Below are 23,722 nucleotides of genomic sequence, written 5' to 3' on the forward strand. Positions count from 1 at the left end.
TACTTGTCAAGGACTTTCTAGAGTTTCTCTCACAAATCTATCAGACTTCACTTTTATGGAGTTTTATTGTCTCCTTTGAGCTCCAACCAGTGTTTTATGGAAACGAGCTGCGTGAAGATTCTTTAAAATTTCTTCTGTATTCCACAGCAAATTTTGGCCTATTGTGTATGGGTTGGAACGAAATGAGGGTGAGTAAATTTTCATTTTTGGGTGAACTATCCCTTCAACCATATAGTGAGACTAATAAATTGTCATGCACATTCTCTCCTTCACCCATCACAAATTTATTTGACATTTAATCCATATCACTTTTGCATGAATCACTTATATGGAAAGACATTACCCTCAGTCTTACTCAGATTGCTCATGTGAGAATTAAAATATTTCCTTTCTTTGAAGTCTAGAACATATGACCTCCACAAATGAAACTTTATGACAGTAGCTCCCACTCTTGGCCTTTAAACACTACATTACCCAGCAGCTCCATTGTTTTCTCTGGCATAGGATATTCCCAACTTCAAATACTGACAAATGGCTCCAGCGTCCAGAAAGTTTTCTAATGTTGTGGTGCTGGTGAAGTCTGATAGGGTAATTAGTCTACGGAGAGACCCTTGTCCAGGCTTGTTAGGAGCATGGATCCTGACGCAGTGAACCGTGAGGCTCTCTGTTCGAACCCCTAGTGAGCAGCCTACAAAGACAGCATTTAAAGGCATGGTCGTGCTCCTGATGTAAACTACTGAAGGATGTTCAGGTAGGCGGAATGATTTTTCACAACCCGTTCTCACTAGGCTACAGTGTCGCGTCGCGAAGAAAAGTGTATTTTTACCGACGCAGACTGAAATACATTTCATTGAGTGATGCTGCCTTCACGTGCTATGGAAAAGATGATATTTTCCACTTGTGAACTGGTATTTACCAGTGTGTTGTGTTCAAGTGCTTTTGTTGTCGTAATGTATTACCCGCAAGGTCTGTGTCAGTAGAGTATCTTTTTTATCTTTACAAAAAAAAAAAAAAAAAACCTAAATGTGGTGCTTTCTGATGATTAAAACATAATTAATAATTTAAAAAAATAAACCATGACATAAAATGATTAAATATGAACAAAGGAAATTGCGGCGAAGTTGAAAATTGAGTGTTAACGCATTATATTACAATCGTTAATGACACAACATTGTATAGACTACAAAAACTATCCGCTACAACTCTTGCGTTGCTCTCCGCCATTTTGAAAAGGTCAAAGGTTATCTCATCTCGGCACCTCGTGCATCAAAATATTCTACGAGTTGCCCAGTGGAAAATACCACATGAGGGGGTGTTCATGTGCATTTTCCATGTCGGCTTTTGGTATTTACCATAATTACCATAGCACGTGAAGGCACCATGAGAACTAACCTTTAGCGTAAATATACAAAGTAAATATAGGCATAGGCTACCTTAAAAATATCCTGCCTGTCGTTGGAATTTTATCGTCTTATAACTTAGTTACATTGTTATGTAGATATTTTTGAGCACCTGAACCTAAACATTTCTCAATATAGAACTCCGAACATGTACAGTAACATGCAGATTGAAGTAGCCTACAGTAACTGTTAAAAAAATACAGTAGCCTACAGTTACGTTAAGTGTAGGGTTTGGGTTAGGTGCTCAAAAAATACACATTTAAACAAAAAGAATTTCCAGTTTAAAACCAGCTGATTAAATGTGTAATCAGTATACTTTAAAAATAAACACATGCGTGGACAAAATTTAACCAGCAAAATGATCAAGATCTCGCTCTATGATCCAAATACATCAATGCCCTTCGTGTCAGTATGACATGGAGGTGTAACAGAAGCTAAAGTTCGCTTTTGGCATCAGTATAGTGATACTATATATATATAGGCCTGTGTGTGGAGGTATGGCCGCATAGAGTGCTGCAGGGATAATGTATTTTTGTAGGCAAAAATCTGGAAACAAGTTAGCATTTTGGCACTATCAGTTCCAACGTTATGGGTTTTTGGTTAAATGCCTGAAATAAGCTCTGTGGTTAACACAAGTTCTAGATATTATTCTACATAAAACGCATAAGTAATACCCCCTTGTGATTTTTAAAAGCTTTTACTTGTCTTTAAGGCAGTTTCTAACAAGTGGCTAAATGGGACTAAAGAGGTTGTCGAGGTTGTCGTCATCACACGAACAGGTAAACTCATCTACTCACTAATCCGCTTTCACAGCCTCATTGGACCTGTCCAAATACTCACACTTGCAGTCTTGGCCACTTGAGAGCATGTGCTCATTACAGGACGTAAGTGGCCGCCCCTGGTCTGAAAAATGGCAAAGCACAGTACACTTAACGCACACTAATCCATACTTACTTTAATACCGCTTTGGAGCAGTTTTTGAGCGTATCCCCTCATTCATTACGTCCAGGAACTTACGTGCACCGATTGTGTGTCATGTCTAGGAAAAGTTTCCAGTGTAATTTCAATTAATTAGATGTTACATATAATTTGGTCGTAAAGTGTTGCACAATTTTATTGGTATAGAGACTCCAGTCCAGAGATTATATGTATTTAGTAAAACGTTTGAAAATTAAGCACCACAATCCCTCAGTGTCCCATTGAGTAAACAAAAACCAGTCTTCACTTGAACTCTTTGGCCAAACTCCAGAAATACATCATGTATTTAGACAAGTGGTCAGGTGCAAAAACCTCAAATGTGGGTGTTTTGACAGTCCCACTGTGTTTATAATCACGCTCTTGCAACCTATTACAACTTTCAGGGAAAATGTTTTTAAAATAAAGACAGAAAGAGTTGGAAGCTTAATTATGGTGTCGTTCATTTGCAGACTAAATTGAGCTTTTTACTTCTGACGAATGTATTTATAGGCTTTAAAATTAATAAAAGGTGTGTTCATTAAGATGATCATGATTAACAAAATGTGTTAAAATCATTAACATTTGTTGGTCACAAAACGTATTTTCTGCAATAATCCAAAAGCTAAAGGGAAAATCCTTTAGGTTTTTGTCAAGGGAACCAGGGTGATGTAGTCTCGTGTGACCAGACCTTCAGACTGACGGCAGAAGGTCTGGACGGCCAAGGAATGCCTAGATGCCGTCTGACCGACATACAACGCAACCAATCACTGTTCGTTTTGTTCCACGTCATTTTTAGGGGCGTGTAAATGTAACGAATGTCCCTACAATAACAGACTGGTGTGTAAACTCGTATTTTAAAGAGTTTATGCAGGGAACATTACATGCAGCGTTTAGTTGATCCTGATAAGAGCTCATTGTCACAGTTGTAAATATGACGGCGTTCTTCTTCCATGAGGGGGTTTGGCATCACCGCGTCTTTGTTTCCAGGCAGACTATTAAAGAACGCGAAACACACGTCTCCTGGAAGTCCTGTAGAATCAACCAATCTGATGAAGACTTGGAAACTCCTGGGGGCGATATTTTTTTTCCCAGGATGGTAGGGGAAGACTCATGAATATTCATTAGGGTAGTCATCCCTGATTGGTCTTAACCCCAGTGACGGGTAGGTTTAGGGCGGGGTTAGGAGTAGGTCATCAGACCCCCAGTGGTGGGTAGGTTTAGGGGTGGGGTTAGGGGTAGGTCATCAGACCAATCAGGGATGACTTCCCTAATGAATATTCATGAGTCTTCCCCTACTATCCTGGCTAAAAAAAAAACAGTTTAAAGTCAGTGGCGCGTTGCGCATGTTATTCATATGCTATTTTAAGGGCGCATGCTTGGCCTTAATCAATGTAGCGTGTGCACAACGCGCATACACTTTGATTCTCTCATCTACACACAGACGCAGCAGTTATTTTTGCAAATCATACATTATTACGATAGATAGATAGATAGATAGATAGATAGATAGATAGATAGATAGATAGATAGATAGATAGATAGATAGATAGATAGATAGACATTTTATTATAAAAGCATACATCTAGCTTACACATTTACCCAAATTATCATACGCCTGTTTAACCGAAGTTAATTTGGGTGTGTTCCTCCATCCCCAACGTCCCTGACGAGAACGTCGGTCTCCTCGGCCTTGAACCGCTCCTGGCGCGCGCCTGGCAAATCCGCCGTTATAATAGGAATCCGCTTTAGAACAAGCGCGCCTGCTCTTAAAGGGAATGTGAGATGTCGCTCTGATTGGTTTATTTCACGTTACGCCCAAACCACACCTATGAATAATGAAGCTACTTCAGACCAACCCCTTTTAGATTTGCGCCAGGCGCAAGAGTCATTTATCCCGCCGGGAAAATAGCAACAGCGCCAAGACCCGCCCACAAAGTTACTTGCGCTTTGACACTTGCGTTTCAGATCGTTAAAATAGGGCCCCAGGAGGCGATATTTATGCCACTGACTTTAAACTGTTTTTTTTTTTCGGTCAGTGGCGCAATTGTTTTCTAAACCTGTAAAATAGCATGAGGGAACGTTTGCGCCGGAACACGCCTCCTCTTTGCGCTGAACCTCCCCGGGGAGCGCAAGTGTATTTCTTAGTTAACTGACGTGCATCTGTGGAGGGAAAAGTCCGCTTTGCGCGGGTGCAAAATAGGAATGATACATGCGTCCGTGTACAAAGTCAATTGCGCTGGGTGCAAGATAGGGCCCCTGAAGTGTTTCCTATTTTGTGTGCCATATGCATCAGACGTTCAGCCAACGTGTGATGTCTGAGGCTGAGAGTAGGGTGATGGTAACTTGCAGGTTGGCCAACAAACATACTGTAGTCATCACTGCTGTGCTCTATTAGCATGCATCCATTGTGGAGAAGGCAATCTTGCAACAAACTCAATGGAAAAAAAATCATTCAAGATGGTCAATGAAGTGAGTGAGAGAAAAAAATGATGAAATAAAAATAGTTATGTATGTTATGCAACAGTATGATTCGAAATCTTACCTAAATATTTGTGTGTGCCGCGTGTTTTGCTTATGTTTTCTTATTGTTATTGCACTTATGAGTCATTTGCTTAGAAGCATGCTAACACCAACTATATTGAAATCAGTTGTGAGTTGGGCTGCTGCCTTTGAAGAGCATTTCAAATAAGTCGCTTGTGTATAAATGCAGTATAATGCAAGGCAGTATGTTTGTGAGGTCCTGCACAAGTTAATTCTGCTTCTCTTAATAGACATCTGGCCTGTGTAAGCCTTGTGTTTGCCTGCTTTAGACTGGAGCAAAAGTAGCATATCTGCCAACATCTTTTGCAATCACTGGGATCAGCTCTCTGGCTGATAGTCTAGCACTTTGTTTTAGGTGCCTGGGACTCTTTTTAAACGTTTGCCAACATTTTAAGCCTAGTATAAATCGATCCTTTGCAATAATTATGTTTTTAAGACAAGTTGTGTTTGAATAGTTTCGAGCTATGCTGTTTGATTTATCTCCCAGAATAAGTGTGTTTGCAGTGTGTAACTAACCTAATGTTGTGCTAAAACACTGTGATTAAAAAGCTAAACTGTAAAATGTAGGCAAAATGGTTGAATGGCATATTCACTCTATTTTTGTCATTTACAATGATATTTTCCAACTGTGTGCAGAATATAATTTGCAGTTATTTCAGTGGCACAGTATAAAATTGTTTCCCACTTGAAATGTTGACTCAAACATTGATGTAATGGTGCAGAACCGTCATACTGTTTAGTTTGAAACCTTTCTAAGAGAAAAATAGACCAAAAGAAACACTGGTTCGTGACTGTGTAAATGACGATTTGACAGAAATAGCATTTAAATAAATAAATGACCATGAAGACTTTTTGAAGATGTGTTTGTTTCTGTCCTCCCTGATGATCAGACGGACTTTCGTCAAAAAGAACGAGGACAGAATAATGCACGAATCATAATGCGACTGTTATCACTTTGATGAAGTATGTTTAATCCAAAATGAGACACAAGAAGGAAATTGAGCTGCGTTTGCCGATGCAAAACTTGCTGCTACAATGTTAAAATTTCCTGTGTTGCTGTGTGGTTGCTAGGGCAATGCTCATTGGTTGCTAGGGTGCCTAATTATTGCTATTTACAAACTAACTGAATATAGTTGAACTAATCTAGATTGCAGATTTCCATCGATTCATTTTCAGTTTGTGTTTCTCTGGTTTATTTCCCCTCTCCCTTAAACACCTCCGTCACTGTTTATGAACATCTAAACAGTTCCCCCTTTAATCAAAAGCATTTGTCAAAATCTAGCAAGCAGAGCCTTTTCTAATCAAACCATTTCTATATTATGCAATGACTAAAAGCCGTCCAAGCAAACCCTGCATTCAATTATCCTGCGACACAACATTCAACTGTTTTGTAATGGTAATAAATTGTAGGTTAGTCTCAGAACTGCAATATGAATCAGCGCATGTTATACTTCCACTGATGCATTGGGCAGATTGCATAGTTTAGCTGGGAGCCCGTTGATGGATCTGTCTCCATCCGATCTAATTAAGACAAACATTAGCGTCTGGGGTTCAGGAAAGTATTAAACGCACAAGCTCTGGGATTCGCCACAGTTTTGTGGCTCTGTCCTTGCATGCAATGCAATTTTTTTCTGCATGTGTTTGTTTGATGCCAGTCACACTGTCCTAACATCTGTTTCTGAGCTCTGAATCAGGTGTGGCTAAACGTCGCATGTAAGTTTCCATTGAAGAGGGATCAAACAAACACTCACCAAAGCTGAGCATTTTGGCTTCTTGCAGTGAAGTGATCAGTGTGTTGCGAGTCTCGTCCTGCTAGCAGTTGTTTTGTAGAGTATTCCAGAGGGGAAGACGCTGGTCAGTTCAGCATGATAAAGTCCACCGCTGAACAAGTTCCCCCTCTATACTCAGAAATGTCTCTCTCTCTCTCCTCGCTCTCTCTCACTTCGAGTAGTGCCAGAGGCTGTCAGTGAGTTAAGAGGAGCATTTGTAACTGCCGCCTACCCTCCCTTTCCAGCGGCCAGCTGAACACAAGTGGCGTCTCATACAACCGGCCACCAAATCACAACCCTCTTCCTGTCTGACAGTTTGGAAAGTGAGAGAGAGAGAGACTTTCTCCTTCTGAAAGTGACCCTACACCTAGTCAAAAGGCGCAAGCCTTTCTTTTCTGCCTTTCTGAATCAATGCATTCTCATAATTAGTTCATAACTGGGTTCATATTTGGATGAAGTAAAAATATGCATTTCTGTTAATGTCATTTTAATAAACCCGCATGTCTTTCTTTCTTCCTTGGGACACAAAAGCAGAGGTTTTGAAGATGTTCATGCTGCTTTCATCCATATGGTGTAATTGGACAAAAACGCCTAAAAGGTAAAGTTCACCCAAAAATGAAAATTCTGCATTAATTACTCACCCTCATGTCATTTCAAACCTGTAAGACGGTCTTTCATCTTCAGAACACAAATGAAGATCTTTTGTGTCGTGTTCTTCTGTGCATATTGGCCAGTAGGTGGCGGTAGAGGTAGTCTGAAGCGTTGCACCAGCTGCTATCTGCGCTACTTCTATTGTTCATTAAAGAATTCCATATTTAAGAATGCCTTTCATTCCTTCTTACTAAGGATATAACATTTTGAATGAAACCTGAGAGCTTTCTGTGCCCCCATTGACAGTCTATGCAACTACTGTACCACTTCCAAGCCCTGGAAAGGTAGTAAAGACATTATTAAAGTAATCCACGTGACTCCAGTGGTTCAACCTCAGTTTTATGAAGCGATGTGAGTGCTTATATATTTTAAAAAAATGCTGTTCTTTTGAACTGTCTGTTTATCAAAGAATCCTGAAATAAAACTGTATCACTATCACGGTTTCCACAAAACACAGCAAGAGCACTACTGTTTTCAGTAAATATAATAATAAAAAAAAAAGTTTCTTGAAATGTTTTGGCAAATCAGCCTATTAGAATGATTTCTGACCGTGACACTGAAGACTGGAGTAATGAAGCTGAAAATTCACAGGAATAAATTATATGTTCAAATATATTCAAATAGAAAACAGTGTTTTTAAATTGTAATAATATAATATTACATTTTTGATTGAATAAATGCAGCCTTGGTGAGCATAAGAGACTTCTTTTAAAAAACATTCAAAAGTCTCACCGACACCAAATTTTTAAATGGTATACTGTACAGTGTATATGTGTTAAATGTAATTTTTGTCAAAGTTCATGACATCAAAAGCTTATTGGCAGGCTAAAAGATGCAAAACTCTGATCATGAATTCATTGCGTCTGTAAGAAGAGTGAGACTGTGGTGGCAGCTTACAGTAATGCTATAAATATGATCGCTCCTGCAGTTATTATGAGAGCATCACCCAGAGGAATATCTTATTGCCCTGAGGTTGCTCTTTAATAGCTCAGGAATCCTAATGGAGTTCTCTGTCATGTTTCATTTAAGTATCAGGTTTGTCTCTTATGATTTCCTAAAATTCCCTATAGGAGACTTTAGAAATAAATACATATTAATCTATCGTTAATTGACAAAGTAAAATTAATTCAACTCAGGACATTTGCTCTTGGAAGAATATGTTTGATTATTTTGGAATATTTTTATAAATAAATACATTTGATTGCAGACTTTAGTGTATTTGCAAATTTAAGAACAGTTTGGGGCATTGTTGAGATTTCAGTAACATTTTATTTTACGGTGTATTTGTTACAAATGCTACAATTAAATTGTACATAATTACAAGCAACTAACCCTAAAGCAAACCCTAATCATTACCCTAACCCTATAGTGAGAACAAAATAATATTACTCAGTAGGCCTACTTAAATGTATAATTACACTGTAACAAGGACACCTTAAAGGTGAGAAGTCTCCATTTAATTCGTTTTTTAACCATATGCATTTTTTTTATAATTGTAAATGGAAATCTTTAAGTGAACTGACAGCAATGACATTTTAATGTTAGTTTCTTACATTTATTTGCATACTGAATTGTGATTGGTTTTGTCTCATATTATAACTTTTTATTTTATTTTATTTTTTTTACACTGCACAACTGTTTTGATTCTTGTGCGCAGTTGACAGAACAAAATATGTGCAATGCCACAAACCAAAGCCTTCAACACTTATAACACCATTCCTTTGCTGGTTTGCTAGCATTGTGTTTCAGGAATGGCAAATTTACCAAATCATTTTCATGCATGTACCTTCAGTTTAGTTGCTGCCTGGTTTAAGCAACAGTGTGAGTTTGTAACCATCATCTGGGTTTCACTTTTATAGCCTTTCAGTGTCCAGATCTGGATTATGGAGAGTTTGTAGATATGAAGGAGTTCTCTGTCTGAGTGTGTTTATGTTAGTAGATGCAGCTTTGCTGGACATACTGGGTTTGTGTTAAATGAAGTGCTAGGGTAATTTACCTTAATTAACCCCAGTCCTATAGCACAGAAGGTCTCTCAGTGCATGTGTACACACACACACACACACACACACACACACACACACACACACACACACACCTTGCCTGAATAGAGAGTCTGTGTGCAGAGCAGTGTATTTCTGACTGGATAAACAGGAATCCCTGTGCAAATACACAGCTGGGAGAAGTCCACAAATAGACACAAGTAAAACACTATATGTTAATATGTTAAAATAGTAGTTTTTCTGGCTGATAAACTTCATATCAGCTTGGCTCTGGATATGTGAAGTTATGGAGTATATGTTTAACTAAGATGAATAATGTATGATATAAACTGTCTAAAAATTTAAACAAACTATAAAAAAAAAAAACGATTTAAATAAAATAAAAACTTTGACACACCAAGCAATATCATGTGACATTCACAAGGGTCCCATTGATTTGAAGCTTAAATGTTGTTGTTGTGTTTTTTTATTTTTTTATTATTTTTTATTCAGTCTAGTCATAGTAATAATTCTGCTTATTGTCTGTGCAGAAGTTGTATTATATTCAAAGGTTAATTTTAAGGCTATACTACTGCTACTATTACTACTACAACTACTAAAATAATTAATTATAATAGTGAAAGGAAAAACAAATAAATAAAAAAACACCACAATTTTAGTGTCCCATTTAAGAGTCCTTATCATTACAGTGGTTTATAGATATTTACTGTGGTTCACGCCATTATCTCATTTTGTTGATTGACGGTTGATTTTGCCAAGACATGCTCCTGGATCAACATATTTTGTTGATGGAACAACATTCTTGTCCAAAAATGTTGTCCTAACCCTATCCCTAAACCTAACCCTACCCATAAGTTATCCCAAAGATGTTGATCCAGGAACATGTTGTGAAATCAGGTTCACCTTGATGGTCAGTGACGCCCTCTACTGGTAGACAGCAGCATTATCTGTGAATCTGTTGTGGCTCACGTCTACAGGTTTCACAGTTAGTTTCTGCCACCTGGTGATCATCAACTGTAAAACTTCACATTCAGTTTCACTTAGAAAAAGACACGCTTGCTATGTTTAGAATAACACACAACTGTAATACTCTTTCTTTAGTACACTGTGCACAGTATGCACATTTGCTGTACCAAATGATTCAAGCAGGTTTATAATACTTGGAGAAAGCTGATTGTTAGCATTCTCACTTGCTTAACTAGCACAGGACCTTCTCAAAGCCTAATATGAGATCTTTGTTCATGGGACCATATAGGTTTTTGTTTTTTTTAGCCAATCACCTGCACTCTAAATGCCATGTGAATAATCACTAGAGCAGCAGAAAAATGGTATTACCATTATGGGACATCCGGGTCATGCTAACAAGCTAAACCTTGATCCCTGGTTATGCAATGCAATTCTTTTTCATACCTGTATTTAAAACTAGTTGGCAGTATACAGTGTGGTAAAAAAGTCAACATGAAATGGAAGTTGCGATGGTCTTTTCTTCAATATTGTGACGTACACTCACCTAAAGGATTATTAGGAACACCATACTAATACTGTGTTTGACCCCCTTTCGCCTTCAGAACTGCCTTAATTCTACGTGGCATTGATTCAACAAGGTGCTGAAAGCATTCTTTAGAAATGTTGGCCCATATTGATAGGATAGCATCTTGCAGTTGATGGAGATTTGTGGGATGCACATCCAGGGCTGGAAGCTCCCGTTCCACCACATCCCAAAGATGCTCTATTGGGTTGAGATCTGGTGACTGTGGGGGCCATTTTAGTACAGTGAACTCATTGTCATGTTCAAGAAACCAATTTGAAATGATTCGAGCTTTGTGACATGGTGCATTATCCTGCTGGAAGTAGCCATCAGAGGATGGGTACATGGTGGTCATAAAGGGATGGACATGGTCAGAAACAATGCTCAGGTAGGCCGTGGCATTTAAACGATGCCCAATTGGCACTAAGGGGCCTAAAGTGTGCCAAGAAAACATCCCCCACACCATTACACCACCACCACCAGCCTGCACAGTGGTAACAAGGCATGATGGATCCATGTTCTCATTCTGTTTACGCCAAATTCTGACTCTACCATCTGAATGTCTCAACAGAAATCGAGACTCATCAGACCAGGCAACATTTTTCCAGTCTTCAACTGTCCAATTTTGGTGAGCTCGTGCAAATTGTAGCCTCTTTTTCCTATTTGTAGTGGAGATGAGTGGTACCCGGTGGGGTCTTCTGCTGTTGTAGCCCATCCGCCTCAAGGTTGTGCGTGTTGTGGCTTCACAAATGCTTTGCTGCATACCTCGGTTGTAACGAGTGGTTATTTCAGTCAAAGTTGCTCTTCTATCAGCTTGAAGTCGGCCCATTCTCCTCTGACCTCTAGCATCAACAAGGCATTTCCGCCCACAGGACTGCCGCATACTGGATGTTTTTCCCTTTTCACACCATTCTTTGTAAACCCTAGAAATGGTTGTGCGTGAAAATCCCAGTAACTGAGCAAATTGTGAAATACTCAGACCGGCCGTCTGGCACCAACAACCATGCCACGCTCAAAATTGCTTAAATCACCTTTCTTTCCCATTCTGACATTCAGTTTGGAGTTCAGGAGATTGTCTTGACCAGGACCACACCCCTAAATGCATTGAAGCAACTGCCATGTGATTGGTTGATTAGATAATTGCATTAATGAGAAATTGAACAGGTGTTCCTAATAATCCTTTAGGTGAGTGTATATCCAAGTGAAATGGCTTCTGGAACAAGAAAATATGTAAGGCGGGACTTGATTTTGTCCATTGGGAATTGATTGGATGATTGTGGTTTGCTATTGGTGGATCTCATGTGAGTGACAGGTTGTCCCGCCCTCACGCCAGTAAACACATCATTAGAGAAGAGAAGCGATGTCACTGCAAGATGGAGAAGTTATTTTGATTAAAGATTGCAAGGGCATTAGAATAAAAAAAAATTATAATAATGATGTGCACGGATAAATCATTTATAAGTACTGCGATATTCCATAAAAAATACTAATTTTGATTTCAGGGTGACTTTAAGCAGTGCATGCTAAACCCATATATATATATATATTTGTCTTTATTTTAAACAGTATATTGTTTTATCATTTAATACCCAACAAACATCTTCTTTTCTTTCTTTTTTTGTGGAATATATTGCTAGAAATATTTGCTTTCTTTAAAAAATTACTTACAAAGTTTGACTGGTTACCATGTGCCAGCCAATGAACAGGACTTCTTTAGCTGATTTGATATTTTATTAGGTAATATAATGATATATGAACATTTAATACAGCGTTCAACTACTTTTTTGGGCCTCTAATGCTTGTGAAAACGTCGCTGTGGATTCTTTAAGACAGGCTTACCTTAGTTTCCCATTTTAAACTTACTGTCGTCATTACTGTGCTAGACAGACAGTGAACAGAATATTGAGCCGCTACTGTACAGTATATAGAACATGATGGTTTTCTACTGTGAGACTGTGTGTGTATGTGTGTGTGTGTGTGTGTGTGTGTGTGTGTGTGTGTGTCAGAGGAAATGAGCCCCACCTTAAGAGAGAGAGAGAGAGAGAGAGAGAGAGAGAGAGAGAGAGAGAGAGAGAGAGAGAGAGCCAAGAGGAAGACATTGTACTTTGGCTGCCCTGCTAAAGGAACACCCGCCTCTCTCTGCCCTCCTACACGAACACCACTTTCAGCATGTATTTTTAAACAATAACAGTTTGGGGTCAGTATAGGTTTTTTCATGTTTTCTGTGAAGAAGTCTCTTATGCTCACCAAGGCTGCATTTATTCGATCAGAAATACAGCAAAACAGTAATATTGTGAAATATTTTTACAATTTAAAAGAATTTTTTTTTTCAAACATATATTTAAATTTTTTATTTATTCCTGTGATGTCAAAGCAAAATTGTCAGCATCATTACTCCAGTCTTCAGTGTCACATGATCCTTCAGAAATCATTCTAATATGCTGATTTGCTGCTTAAGAAACATTTCTTATTATTATCAATGTTGTAAGCAGTATATAAAATAAAGCATATTTTTTTCATATCATTATAGTATATATACCTGTTTTGGGATTGTATAATGAATGCAAAGTTAAAAAGAACAGCATTTATTTGGAAAAAAATTTTTTTTTGTAACATTATAAATGTCTTTACTGTCACTGTTGATCCATTTCATTTGTCCCAGCTGAATAAAAGTATACATTTCTTTCAAAAACAAACATTCTTACTGTCACCGAACTTTGAACGGTAGTGTGTGTGTGTGTGTGTGTGTGTGTGTGTGTGTGTGTGTGTGTGTTTGTGTTTGTGTGTGATATTTATATATAACTTCCTGGTTGTCTATAAAACTCTGAGTGCGGTGAGCACAGTGAAAACCCTGGCCAGTATTAAATTATTATGCATGATGTTCTGACCTCAAATCTGTCTGTGACTTTGGGATCTGACTTAAACACACAGACACTTCCTCTCGCACCTGCTATAACGCTCTCAGTGCATCTGTGTCTTTCTTTAACTTACAGATGCTACTTTTCTAACAAGAACCAAATCTTTCTTGTCTATTGCACAATTGAGCCCTGTGAGTAAACACGTTATCTATTTGTTCAGCATGCTGCCTGTCAGGGAGGGATGATATCATTCCCTGGGAATGCTCCCATAGGATGCTCATAGAGCTGGTTCATATTAGCAAATGGGAAGGTACGAAGATGGATTACAACACAGATGCAGCCAAGGGTATTTTTTCCCTTCGTTCCTTCACCCGTTAAATGTTTTGCCTTGAAATAGAAGCTGCTGTGTAATGTTTTTCCTTTTTCTATGAACAATTGTTGCAGAAAACAAAATGCAATGAAATAATCCATGAAACAACATTTTATATTTTTAAAGAAACTAGTAGGCCTACTGGTAAATTTCTAAAGTTTACAGACATTGTCTTTAATGCGAAGAAACACAATGAAATGCGTAATTCAACAACTGAAAATTCAATACGAAACATTACTTCCAGCTATCTTTATTGAAAATTGAAAATCGTTAGTCTAATCATTTTGATAAATGATAGCACACATCTCCTCACGAAGCTGGATGATTTGAGCTTTCTTTTTTATTTATATGGCAGTCTGTTGACACATGTAAGGCCAGTATCACATGATTTTAAAACTAAACAAACAAGGCGGGCCTGAGTACAAGTTCTCTATTGCCTACAGAATATGTCAGAGTTGGTCAATCCAGTTCAAGCCAGTGTTATTATAGCATCATTGATATGCTATTCGTTGTTGTTGTTTTTTTAATTATATTTCATTTTTATATTTTCTGTTTTCATTTGAATTTTAGTTAAAGGGGACCTATTATACACGAAAAAAAAAAAAAAAAAACTTTTTATGTGTGTGCACATAACCACCCTATTGTAGTAAAAATCCATTCACTCCGTTTGTTATTTTCCCCATAAATCTGAAATAGTGTCTCAAAATGAGCCATTCCGGAATGTTCTATGATGTCAGATTGGAACAAGCCCCGCCCACGACCAGCGATGGAAACTGCCCTATTAGCTTAGCTCCTCCCCTGAGTGAGCTGTACACAGTCCACCATGTTAATCTTCTCGCCAGAGCATTTAACAGCAACATTCAAGTAAGAGATGAATTATTATTAAAGCTACTAAAGTAATTCAATCAAGAGCAGTGAGTGATTTTCTGTTTTTCTTTTGTTGTTTGATTCATATTAACAGCATATATAGCAGTTGTTACTGTATATATACGCTGCTTTCACTTTTATTCACAGAGTATATTTGTGAACTTTGTGTTTTTGACATAACCTTGTGTGTATTTTACATTTTAAATGCAATAAGACGTGAAAGAGAAATTAGTTTAACACTCATGTGATGCGTCATCTGACCTCCAGCTTTCTGTGTGCGTGCTTCCGATGTGGGCGCTCAGAAAACGTACTCGGTTACTAACGTAACCTCTGTTCTCTCTAGAGAGGGAACGAGTATTGCGTAAGCTAGCTTACGCTGCGGGAAAGTCTCCTTTCTCGAGATACTGAAGCCAAAAATTATCCTTAATTTTTTAAATCTTGTCAACGCAGTGCGGCAGCCTGCAGACCTAGGGCAGGCGAATCGCGTGCCCATTGGCTGCTCTGCGGCAACTGCAGCAGCCTATGGCTGAGCCTTGCGCGTGACGTCACGTCCAATGAGCGCGCTTGGCGCGCTTGATGCGTCACAGCCCGTCATTAGGGGTGTGGCTTAGCGTATATAGGCAAGGTACAGAGGCTGCTTCGCTGGTTTCTGTCGCATGAAGCGAAATGAGCTCGTGGCGAGAGCACGGCGGGTTACGCAATACTCGTTCCCTCTCTAGAGAGAACAGAGGTTACGTTAGTAACCGAGTACGTTCTCTTACGAGAGGTTCTCTCGTATTGTGTAAGCTAGCTTACGCTGCGGGAACACCCTTGTCAACGCCGTGCGCGCGCCCAGCATCCTGAATGAATCCCATGGGGAGCCCAGGGAACGCGAAGTGGAGCTGGGCGGCCAAGATACCACAGTACACAAGCACATAATATGGGGCAGGGAGCGGCACAGCCGGTCCAACTGACACTTCCACATAGTGCAGCTCAACCAGTAGAGCTAAATCAGCAACATAGCCCGCGCACAGACAGTGGGCTGGCTACGCGAGACTTAGGCTGATAACACTTTGGCCTGCAAAGCGGGAACTTCCAGGTTGTAAAACCTAACAAATGTGGAAGGGGAGGCCCAGCCTGCCGCTGCACAAATGTCATGAATGGGAATCCCACTGGACCACACCCACGATGAGGCCATGCCTCTGGTGGAGTGCGCCCGAATGCCCAAAGGGCACTGCAGGTTTTTAGATGCGTAAGCAGCTGCGATAGCGTCAACTATACATCTGGATAGGGTGTGTTTCGAGGCGGCGAGACCCTTGGTGCGCCCACCAAACGAAACAAAGAGCTGCTCTGAACGCCTGAAGGCGGCGGAGCGTGAAATATAGCTTCTCAGCGCCCTGACTGGGCAGAGGAGATTACTATCTGCCTCGCAGCCAGCATTCGGCAGGGCTGAAAGGGAAATGACCTGCGCTCTGAAGGGAGTGCCCAAAATTTTGGGGACATACCCATGCCTCGGTCTGAGAATAACTTTAGAGTCATTGGGTCCGAACTCGAGGCACGCAGCGTTAGTGGATAACGCGTGAAGGTCTCCCACACGTTTTACTGAAGACAGTGCTATCAGAAAAACGGTTTTGAGCGTGAGGTATTCCATATCCACAGTTTCCAGGGGTTCAAAGGGATGTGCTTTCAGGGCGTCTAAGACCAGTGAAAAATCCCACATAGGAACCGAAGGGGGTCGCGGGGGGTTCATCCTTCTCGCTCCTCTAAGGAAGCGGATGACAAACTCGTTCCTTCCTAATGCGCGGCCCGGCTCTGAGACAGAGAGCGCTGAAATGGCCGCGACATAGACTTTGAGCGTGGAGGGGGACCTGCCCGCGTCCAGTAGCTCTTGAAGGAAGCACAATACTTGCGAGACCCCACATGTCTGTGGATCGAGCCCTCTGGCAGTGCACCATTTCTTAAACACCGACCATTTAGACGTGTAGAGCCGCCTCGTGGAGGGAGCTCTAGATTGTATGATCGTGTTCATCACCCCTTCTGGTAAATCACTATGAAGAGCACTGTGTGGCGCGCTTTCCTGGCTCTCTCGATGACCTGAGGCAGCAGAGAGACCGGGGGAGAAGCATATAGCGGGCCGCTGGGCCACGTCTGGGCCAGCGCGTCCTCGCTCTTGAAAAGAAAACTGGGCAGTGTGCGTTGTCTTTTGACGCAAAGAGGTCGACTTTCGCTCTGCCAAAGCGGCGCCACAGCGACTGGACTGTTTGGAGGTGTAGAGACCACTCCCCAGGGGAACGTTGTCCCTGGACAGTCTGTCGGGGCCCTCGTTCAGATGGCCAGGCACATGCGATGCTCTCAGAGAGCGCCGAGAGTGCTGAGCCCATACGAGGAGGCGTTCCGTCAGGGCGCAGAGCTTTTTTTTTTTTTTTTTTTTTGATCTGACACCGCCCTGGTGGTTCACATAGGCCACTACTGATGTGTTGTCCGTGCGGACTAGAACATGGTGACCATGGAGGAATAGGAGGAAGTGCATGAGCGCTTTCTCGACCGCGAGCATCTCTAGACAGTTTATGTGTAGGAGATTCTCCTGGTCTGACCAGCGGCCATAGACCGGTCTGCCTTCGAAGAGCGCTCCCCAACCTAGGTTGGACGCGTCTGTTGAGACAACTTTCCGGTGTGAAATCACTCCCATAATCACTCCAGTGTGATACCATTCAGCTGCTAGCCAGGGCTGCAGGGCTGAGACACAGCCCTGAGTCACTCTGATTAGCGAGCCACCGGTCGCCCAGGCTCGATGGGATACGCGCGCTCTTAGCCAGCGTTGAAGCGGGCGCATGCGCAGTAAACCCAACTGAAGCACTGCTGCAGCTGAGGCCATATGCCCCAGGATGCGCTGAAATGCTTTCAGAGGAACCCGATTGCCTTCTTTGAAGGATGCGGCGAGGCGCCGGATGCGGCGCGCGCGCTGCTCCGACAATCTGGCCGTAATCGCCACCGAGTCCAGTTCTATTCCGAGAAAGGAAATTGACTGACGGGGCGAGAGCGAGCTCTTGGTCCAATTGACCGCTAGACCCAGACCTTCCAGATGGCTGAGAAGCGCTGTTCTGTGAGACACAAGTTCTGTCTCTGACTGCGCTATAACAAGCCAGTCGTCCAGATAGTTCAGAATTCGCATTCCCTGACTTTTCAGGGGCGCGAGAGCCGTGTCCATGCATTTCGTAAATGTACGGTGTGCTAAAGACAGGCCGAACGGCAGGACTGTGTATTGATAAGCTCGACCGTCGAAGGCGAATCTCAAGAATGGCCTGTGACGGGGGGTTATCTGGATCTGGAAATACGCGTCTTTCAGATCGAGAGAGATAAACCAGTCTCCTGGGCGGATCTGCGCAAGGATCTGTCTGGTTGTAATCATCCTGAACGGCCGTCTCATGAGAGCCGTGTTCAGATGTCTCAGATCTAAAATAGGTCTTAAAGCTCCGTCCTTCTTGGGAACGAGGAAGTAACGGCTGTAAAAGCCTGACTCGCTCAAGGAAGGATGAACCTGTTCCATGGCCCCTTTGCGCAGCAGCTTCGCTATTTCTGCTCGAAGCAGATGCGCTGCTTCTAAACCGACTTTCGTCTCCGTCTGCGCTAGAAGCGCGGGGGGCGACGAGCGAATTGAGGCGAATAGCCGTGTTTTGTAGTGTTCAACACCCATTCTGACGCGCCCTGAATAGCTTCCCATGCTTTTGCACGCATAGCTAGGGGTCGAATGGTCTCTGGGTTCAGATCGCCGCGCTGCGCGGGATGGAGAACCTGTATCAGAGAGGATGGGGCGGCGCGCGCGCCGCCGGTGCTCGAACACGGGGCTGATAAACAGTATTGGCCGGCTGTACAGCGTTCAGTAGCTCGGTCCTGAAGGATGGAGCGCGTTTTGCTGTCAAACACCCCTGGCGCGAGAGCGGCGTGGGGGATATAGTGTCTGAAAGTGAGTGCGCGTGCTCGTGAGCGGGCGCAGGGTTTACACTTATAACACGGCCAGTGTTTTGGAAGCTTTAGAGGGTCTGTAACCCGGGGTAACCGTATGGCAGAGCGAGCAGCGAGTAGGTGTGAGCACAGAGTTGTGGGCACATTTACTACACTTAATACTCGAGCGGCGTGTTTCCGCTTTATGAGAGCGCTCTGAGCGCATTACCGTGGGAACCATGTTGTGTGAAGCAGTGAACACATGGGAGTGGGCACATTTTCTATACTTAATATCCCCTCGGCCTGAGCCGTTGCAACTCGAGCAGCGGGTAGGTGTGATCACAGAGTTGTGGGCACATTTACTACACTTAATACTCGAGCGGTGAGTGTCCGCCTATGAGAGAGCGCTCTGAGCGCGTAACCATGGGGACCGTGTTTGTGCGAAGCAGTGAGCACATGGGAGTGGGCACATTTCTACACTTATGACACCCTCGGCCGGAGCCGGAGTGTTTCGGGGCTTTAGAGGGTCTGTAACCCGAGGTAACTGAATGGCAGAGCGTGCAGCGGGTATGTGTGAGCACAGAGTTGTGGGCACATTTACTACACTTAATACTCGAGCGGCGCGTGTCCGCTTTAAGAGAGAGAGCGCTCTGAGCGCGTTACCATGGGGACCGTGTTTGTGTGAAGCAGTGAGCACATGAGAGTGGGCACATTTTCTACACTTATCTTCGGCTAGAGCTGGAATGTAGTGAGCTTTAGAGGATCTGCAACCCGGGGTAACCGAGTGGCAGAGCGAGCAACGGGTAGGTGTGAGCACAGAGTTGTGGGCACATTTCCTACACTTAGTACTCAAGCGGCGTGTGACCGCTTTAAGAGAGTGCGCTCTGTGGACGTTACCGAGGAGACCGTGTTTGTGTGTAGCAGTGAGCACGTGGGAGTGGGCACATTTTCTACACGTATAACACCATCGGTGTAATAGGAAACTGATAGAGCGAGAAGCTTTGATGGCTCATAAGTTTAGACGCTCATAAATACTCAAGCACCATCCTGCGGGATACGGGTTCGCTTTCTGTATGTGAGAAAGCTGGCCGCGAGCTCGGAGAAGCCAGCAGAAAAAAATATTTATCTGCCGCCAGAGCAGGATTCGAACACGGGACTCCCGTGTGGAAGTCCAATGCTCTGCCACTGAGCCACAGGAGCACACATAAACTTTTAGTTAGTGCGAGCATATGACCGAGCGATGTTTCGTTTCGGCGTTTGTTTGCAGACGCGCGCGTGTAATAAAACAGGCTCGTTACTGCAGTATAGTATTTCCAGCCGCCTGAACTTGGAGGGGACTGAGAATATACGAGGAAGAAAACACTCTCTCTTCCTCTTATCGCCGGTGCTCGTGACGTCCGCTCTGATGTCCCTTGAGAACGGCGCAGTTGCGCGGCTCGAACAAGGGAGAGAGAGCGGGAAGATGTCATCATGTGCTATGACATCGTATGTTTGCAGGCGTGCGTGTAATAAAACAGGCTCGTTTACTGCAATATTGATATTTCTAGTCGCCTGAGCTTAGGAGGGGACTGAGAAATGTGTGAGAAACGGAGGTGGCCGGAGAGTGACGCGCGCGACCGAGACGCGGGGTAGCTTTCTTATAAAGTAAAGGAAGCCAGCCCGTGACCGTCTACTCCTGACATCCCTTGTGAGCGGCGCGTTTGCGCGGCTCGAACAGAGGGGGAGAGCGCAGGGAGGGGCGTGCGTCGTCCGGGGGGTAGCTTTCTTGTAACGTAAAGGAAGCTATAGCCCGAGACCGTCCGTTTCTGACATCCCTTGTGAGCGGCGCCGTTTGCGCGGCTTGACAGAGGGGAGAAAGCAGCTGTCTAAGAAAACAGCGCTGTCTGCTTCATCCCCTGAGGCGACGGCAGTGCGGGCGAACCGGCCGCTGCGCGTCGGGAGGTGGGGAGAAGGAAATAGCGAGGCTCGCGGGAGGGGCTCCGGCGAGCGCTCAGCTGTCATAGAAGCCCAGGCAGAGAGCGCACACCACGTGGCGGTCTCCGTCGCTGAGCGCGGCTCTGCACGAGCCACAGGATGAGCGAGGCATTTGCAACAACGCCTCGCGCTCTTTTAGATGCAAGTGTGTCGCGGCGGACACACAAAACACACAACACAGAGCAAGGAAAGGATATATATGCCGGATGGCGCAGCAGGCAGGGAAGGCTGAAGGCGGCGACCGGCCGGCGTCCTCAGGCTGAAATCCTCGGCGTGCTGGTCGCTTGATTCGACGGCGGCTTCCTCGGAGATCAGCGATGCGAAGAGCTTCGCTGAAGAGACAGAAATCAGCGAAGCAGCCTCTGTACCTTGCCTATATACGCTAAGCCACACCCCTAATGACGGGCTGTGACGCATCAAGCGCGCCAAGCGCGCTCATTGGACGTGACGTCACGCGCAAGGCTCAGCCATAGGCTGCTGCAGTTGCCGCAGAGCAGCCAATGGGCACGCGATTCGCCTGCCCTAGGTCTGCAGGCTGCCGCACTGCGTTGACAAGATTTAAAAAATTAAGGATAATTTTTGGCTTCAGTATCTCGAGAAAGGAGACTTTCCTGCAGCGTAAGCTAGCTTACGCAATACGAGAGAACCTCTCGTAAGAGAACCATATATCGAGAAGTTTAGACTGATATGTATGGAAGCTTTTTTCCGCCATAGAATAAAAAATAATAAGGTAATTGCGACTTTTTTCTCGCATTTGCGAGTTTACATCTCAGTATTGTGTGATTAAAAAAATCGCAATTGCGAGTTATAAAGTCAGAATTGCGTGATATAAACTTGCAATTGCGAGTTATAAAGTCAGAATTGCGTGATATAAACTTGCAATTGCGAGTTATAAAGTCAGAATTGCGTGATATAAACTTGCAATTGCGAGTTATAAAGTCAGAATTGTGTAATATAAAGTCGCAATTGCGAGAAATAGTCAGAATTGCATGATATAAATCACTAGATAATCACTAACAAACAGATGTTTTCGTTTTTGGCAGAGTATTGGAACTGAACAGGCTCCGCCCTTTTCTGGAAAGCAGGGTGGGGAGCAGCAGCTCATTTGCATTTAAAGATACAGTACATGCACAAAACCAGCATGTTTTTCTTTCCACTCAAAAAATTTCCCTCGGGGATTAATAAAGGAAGTCTAATTGGACTAACATGGAATAATACAGGGGTAGGCAACATCGGTCTTGAATCCACTGTCCTGCGGTGTTTAGCTCCAACCCTGAATTATTATTTTTTTTTTGCCTGTATAGTAGTCAGTGATTAGCTGTGATTAGCTGGTTCAAGTGTGTTTGGTTAGGGTTGGAGAACAGTGCCACTCCAGGACCGACCTGATCTTGCCTAACCCTGGTATAATAAAATATATGTGGGGTATTTTGAGCTGAAACTTCATAGACACATTCTGGGTACCCCTGAGACTTATATTACATCTTGTAAAAATGGGCACAATAGGTCCCTTTTAAAGTTGTAAAAAAAGAAAAAAAAGTATGTCTTTGTAGACATATAAATATGTCTATATATAAAGTTTTGTTTTTAGTTGTTATTTAATAAGTTTTAGTCATTTTACTGTGTTTAGTAACTTGAGAAATGCTGCCTTGGCAACTAGCTGAAATAAAATGAGAAACTATTTAAAATTTTAGGTTACACATTATTTGAAGGTGTCATACAGTGCAATTATACATTTAAGTACTGAGTAATATTAAGCAACTACATGTAGGCTACTATACAGTTAGGGATTGGTTGAGGGTTAGTTGCATGTAATTATGCATAATTTACTGTTATTACTATGGTAAGTACATGTAACATATGTATCAAGGACACTGTAAAATAAAGTGTTACCAAATTTTATTTTCATTGTTGATTATAGTTCGAGTAAATCATTTTTTGAATGTTTTCTGTTTATTTAGTGATAATAACTCTGGTTCAAGCTGCAGACAAGCTCTTCTATTTTTTAAATGCCTCTGAGTATTTCGAACGTCTACGTTAGGCAGCTTGCAGTACGCCTGGCCCTAACAGGGAAATTACTTTGTTCCCAGGCTTCATTAGACAAAGAAAGCATACAGACAATGTCAGGAAATGTTTCTCTCTTGTCATCCTCCCAGGTGGCGCAGCTTTATTTAAGGACAGTGACGCCATCCCATCTAACCTTTGGTCCTTCAGGAGAGACAATAACAGGCCCTAGGCAGGGTCTGCGGGGCTGAGGATGATTTTGGAGAGTAAAAAGGTTCGACTGTACAGTTCCACTGAGCATTCTGCTGTAAGAGCAAGCTACTGTAAGACATGATCTGGAGAAATATTATGCTGAGGAATAAAGCAGTTGGTGGTCAAAAGAAGGTGTGGGTGTATGAGAGGGCAGTGTGAAAAAACTGCTGGTCCAAGGTCAGCCAAAGGGGAAGGATGAAGAATTTCAGCTCTGTTTGAATTCCTGCCAAACTCTCCCTGCCTCTCAGGCTGGGAGGATTTCAGGGTGGTTTATGCTGAATATTCAGGGCAGATGTCAAACTAACAGATGGCACAGGGCAATGTATCCTCCCCATATGATCCACATTCATATTACAGCAATCCTGCACCTAATATATACAGTCAAACCAAAATGTGTTAAGACACCTTCAACATTTCTCACATTATCACAGTTTACTCGCTATAGTGAAAATGAACTGTATCAGATCACTTGATATTTCACTTGTTTTGGCCATCCTTCTGTTAGACTGTCTCACAAATTAATTAGGTTGAATCGCTGTCAGCTGTTTAATTGAAGTATTAATACCAATGTAGGTCAACCAATTACCAAGCAATGCTTAATTTTGTTCAGTCTGTGGTGTAAAATGGTCGCAT

General features: G+C 42.5%; 1 protein-coding gene and 1 long non-coding RNA gene across 3 annotated transcripts in view; one reads left to right on the forward strand and one right to left on the reverse strand.

The window, feature by feature from the left end:
- il16 (interleukin 16) overlaps positions 1 to 6,843 on the reverse strand; it is a 37,892-nt gene extending 31,049 nt beyond the window's left edge. Inside the window, exon 1 of the mRNA XM_084403622.1 lies at positions 6,650 to 6,843. Within this exon, the coding sequence (XP_084259748.1) occupies positions 6,650 to 6,662 (13 nt within the window). The 5' untranslated portion in view covers positions 6,663 to 6,843. The remainder of the gene's footprint in view (positions 1 to 6,649) is intronic.
- LOC311287051 lies at positions 498 to 23,213 on the forward strand. 2 transcript variants are annotated; one of them, XR_014626683.1, is made up of 5 exons: positions 498 to 751; positions 2,113 to 2,179; positions 7,199 to 7,265; positions 14,771 to 14,938; positions 22,990 to 23,213. It is a non-coding gene; the product is annotated as an uncharacterized lncRNA (long non-coding RNA). The 2 variants fall into 2 exon arrangements; XR_014626684.1 differs by having other exon boundaries at positions 618 to 751; positions 7,202 to 7,265.
- The last annotated feature ends 509 nt before the right edge of the window (positions 23,214 to 23,722 follow it).

Source organism: Rutilus rutilus (assembly GCF_951802725.1).
Source record: "Rutilus rutilus genome assembly, chromosome: 3".
NCBI lineage: Eukaryota > Metazoa > Chordata > Actinopteri > Cypriniformes > Leuciscidae > Rutilus > Rutilus rutilus.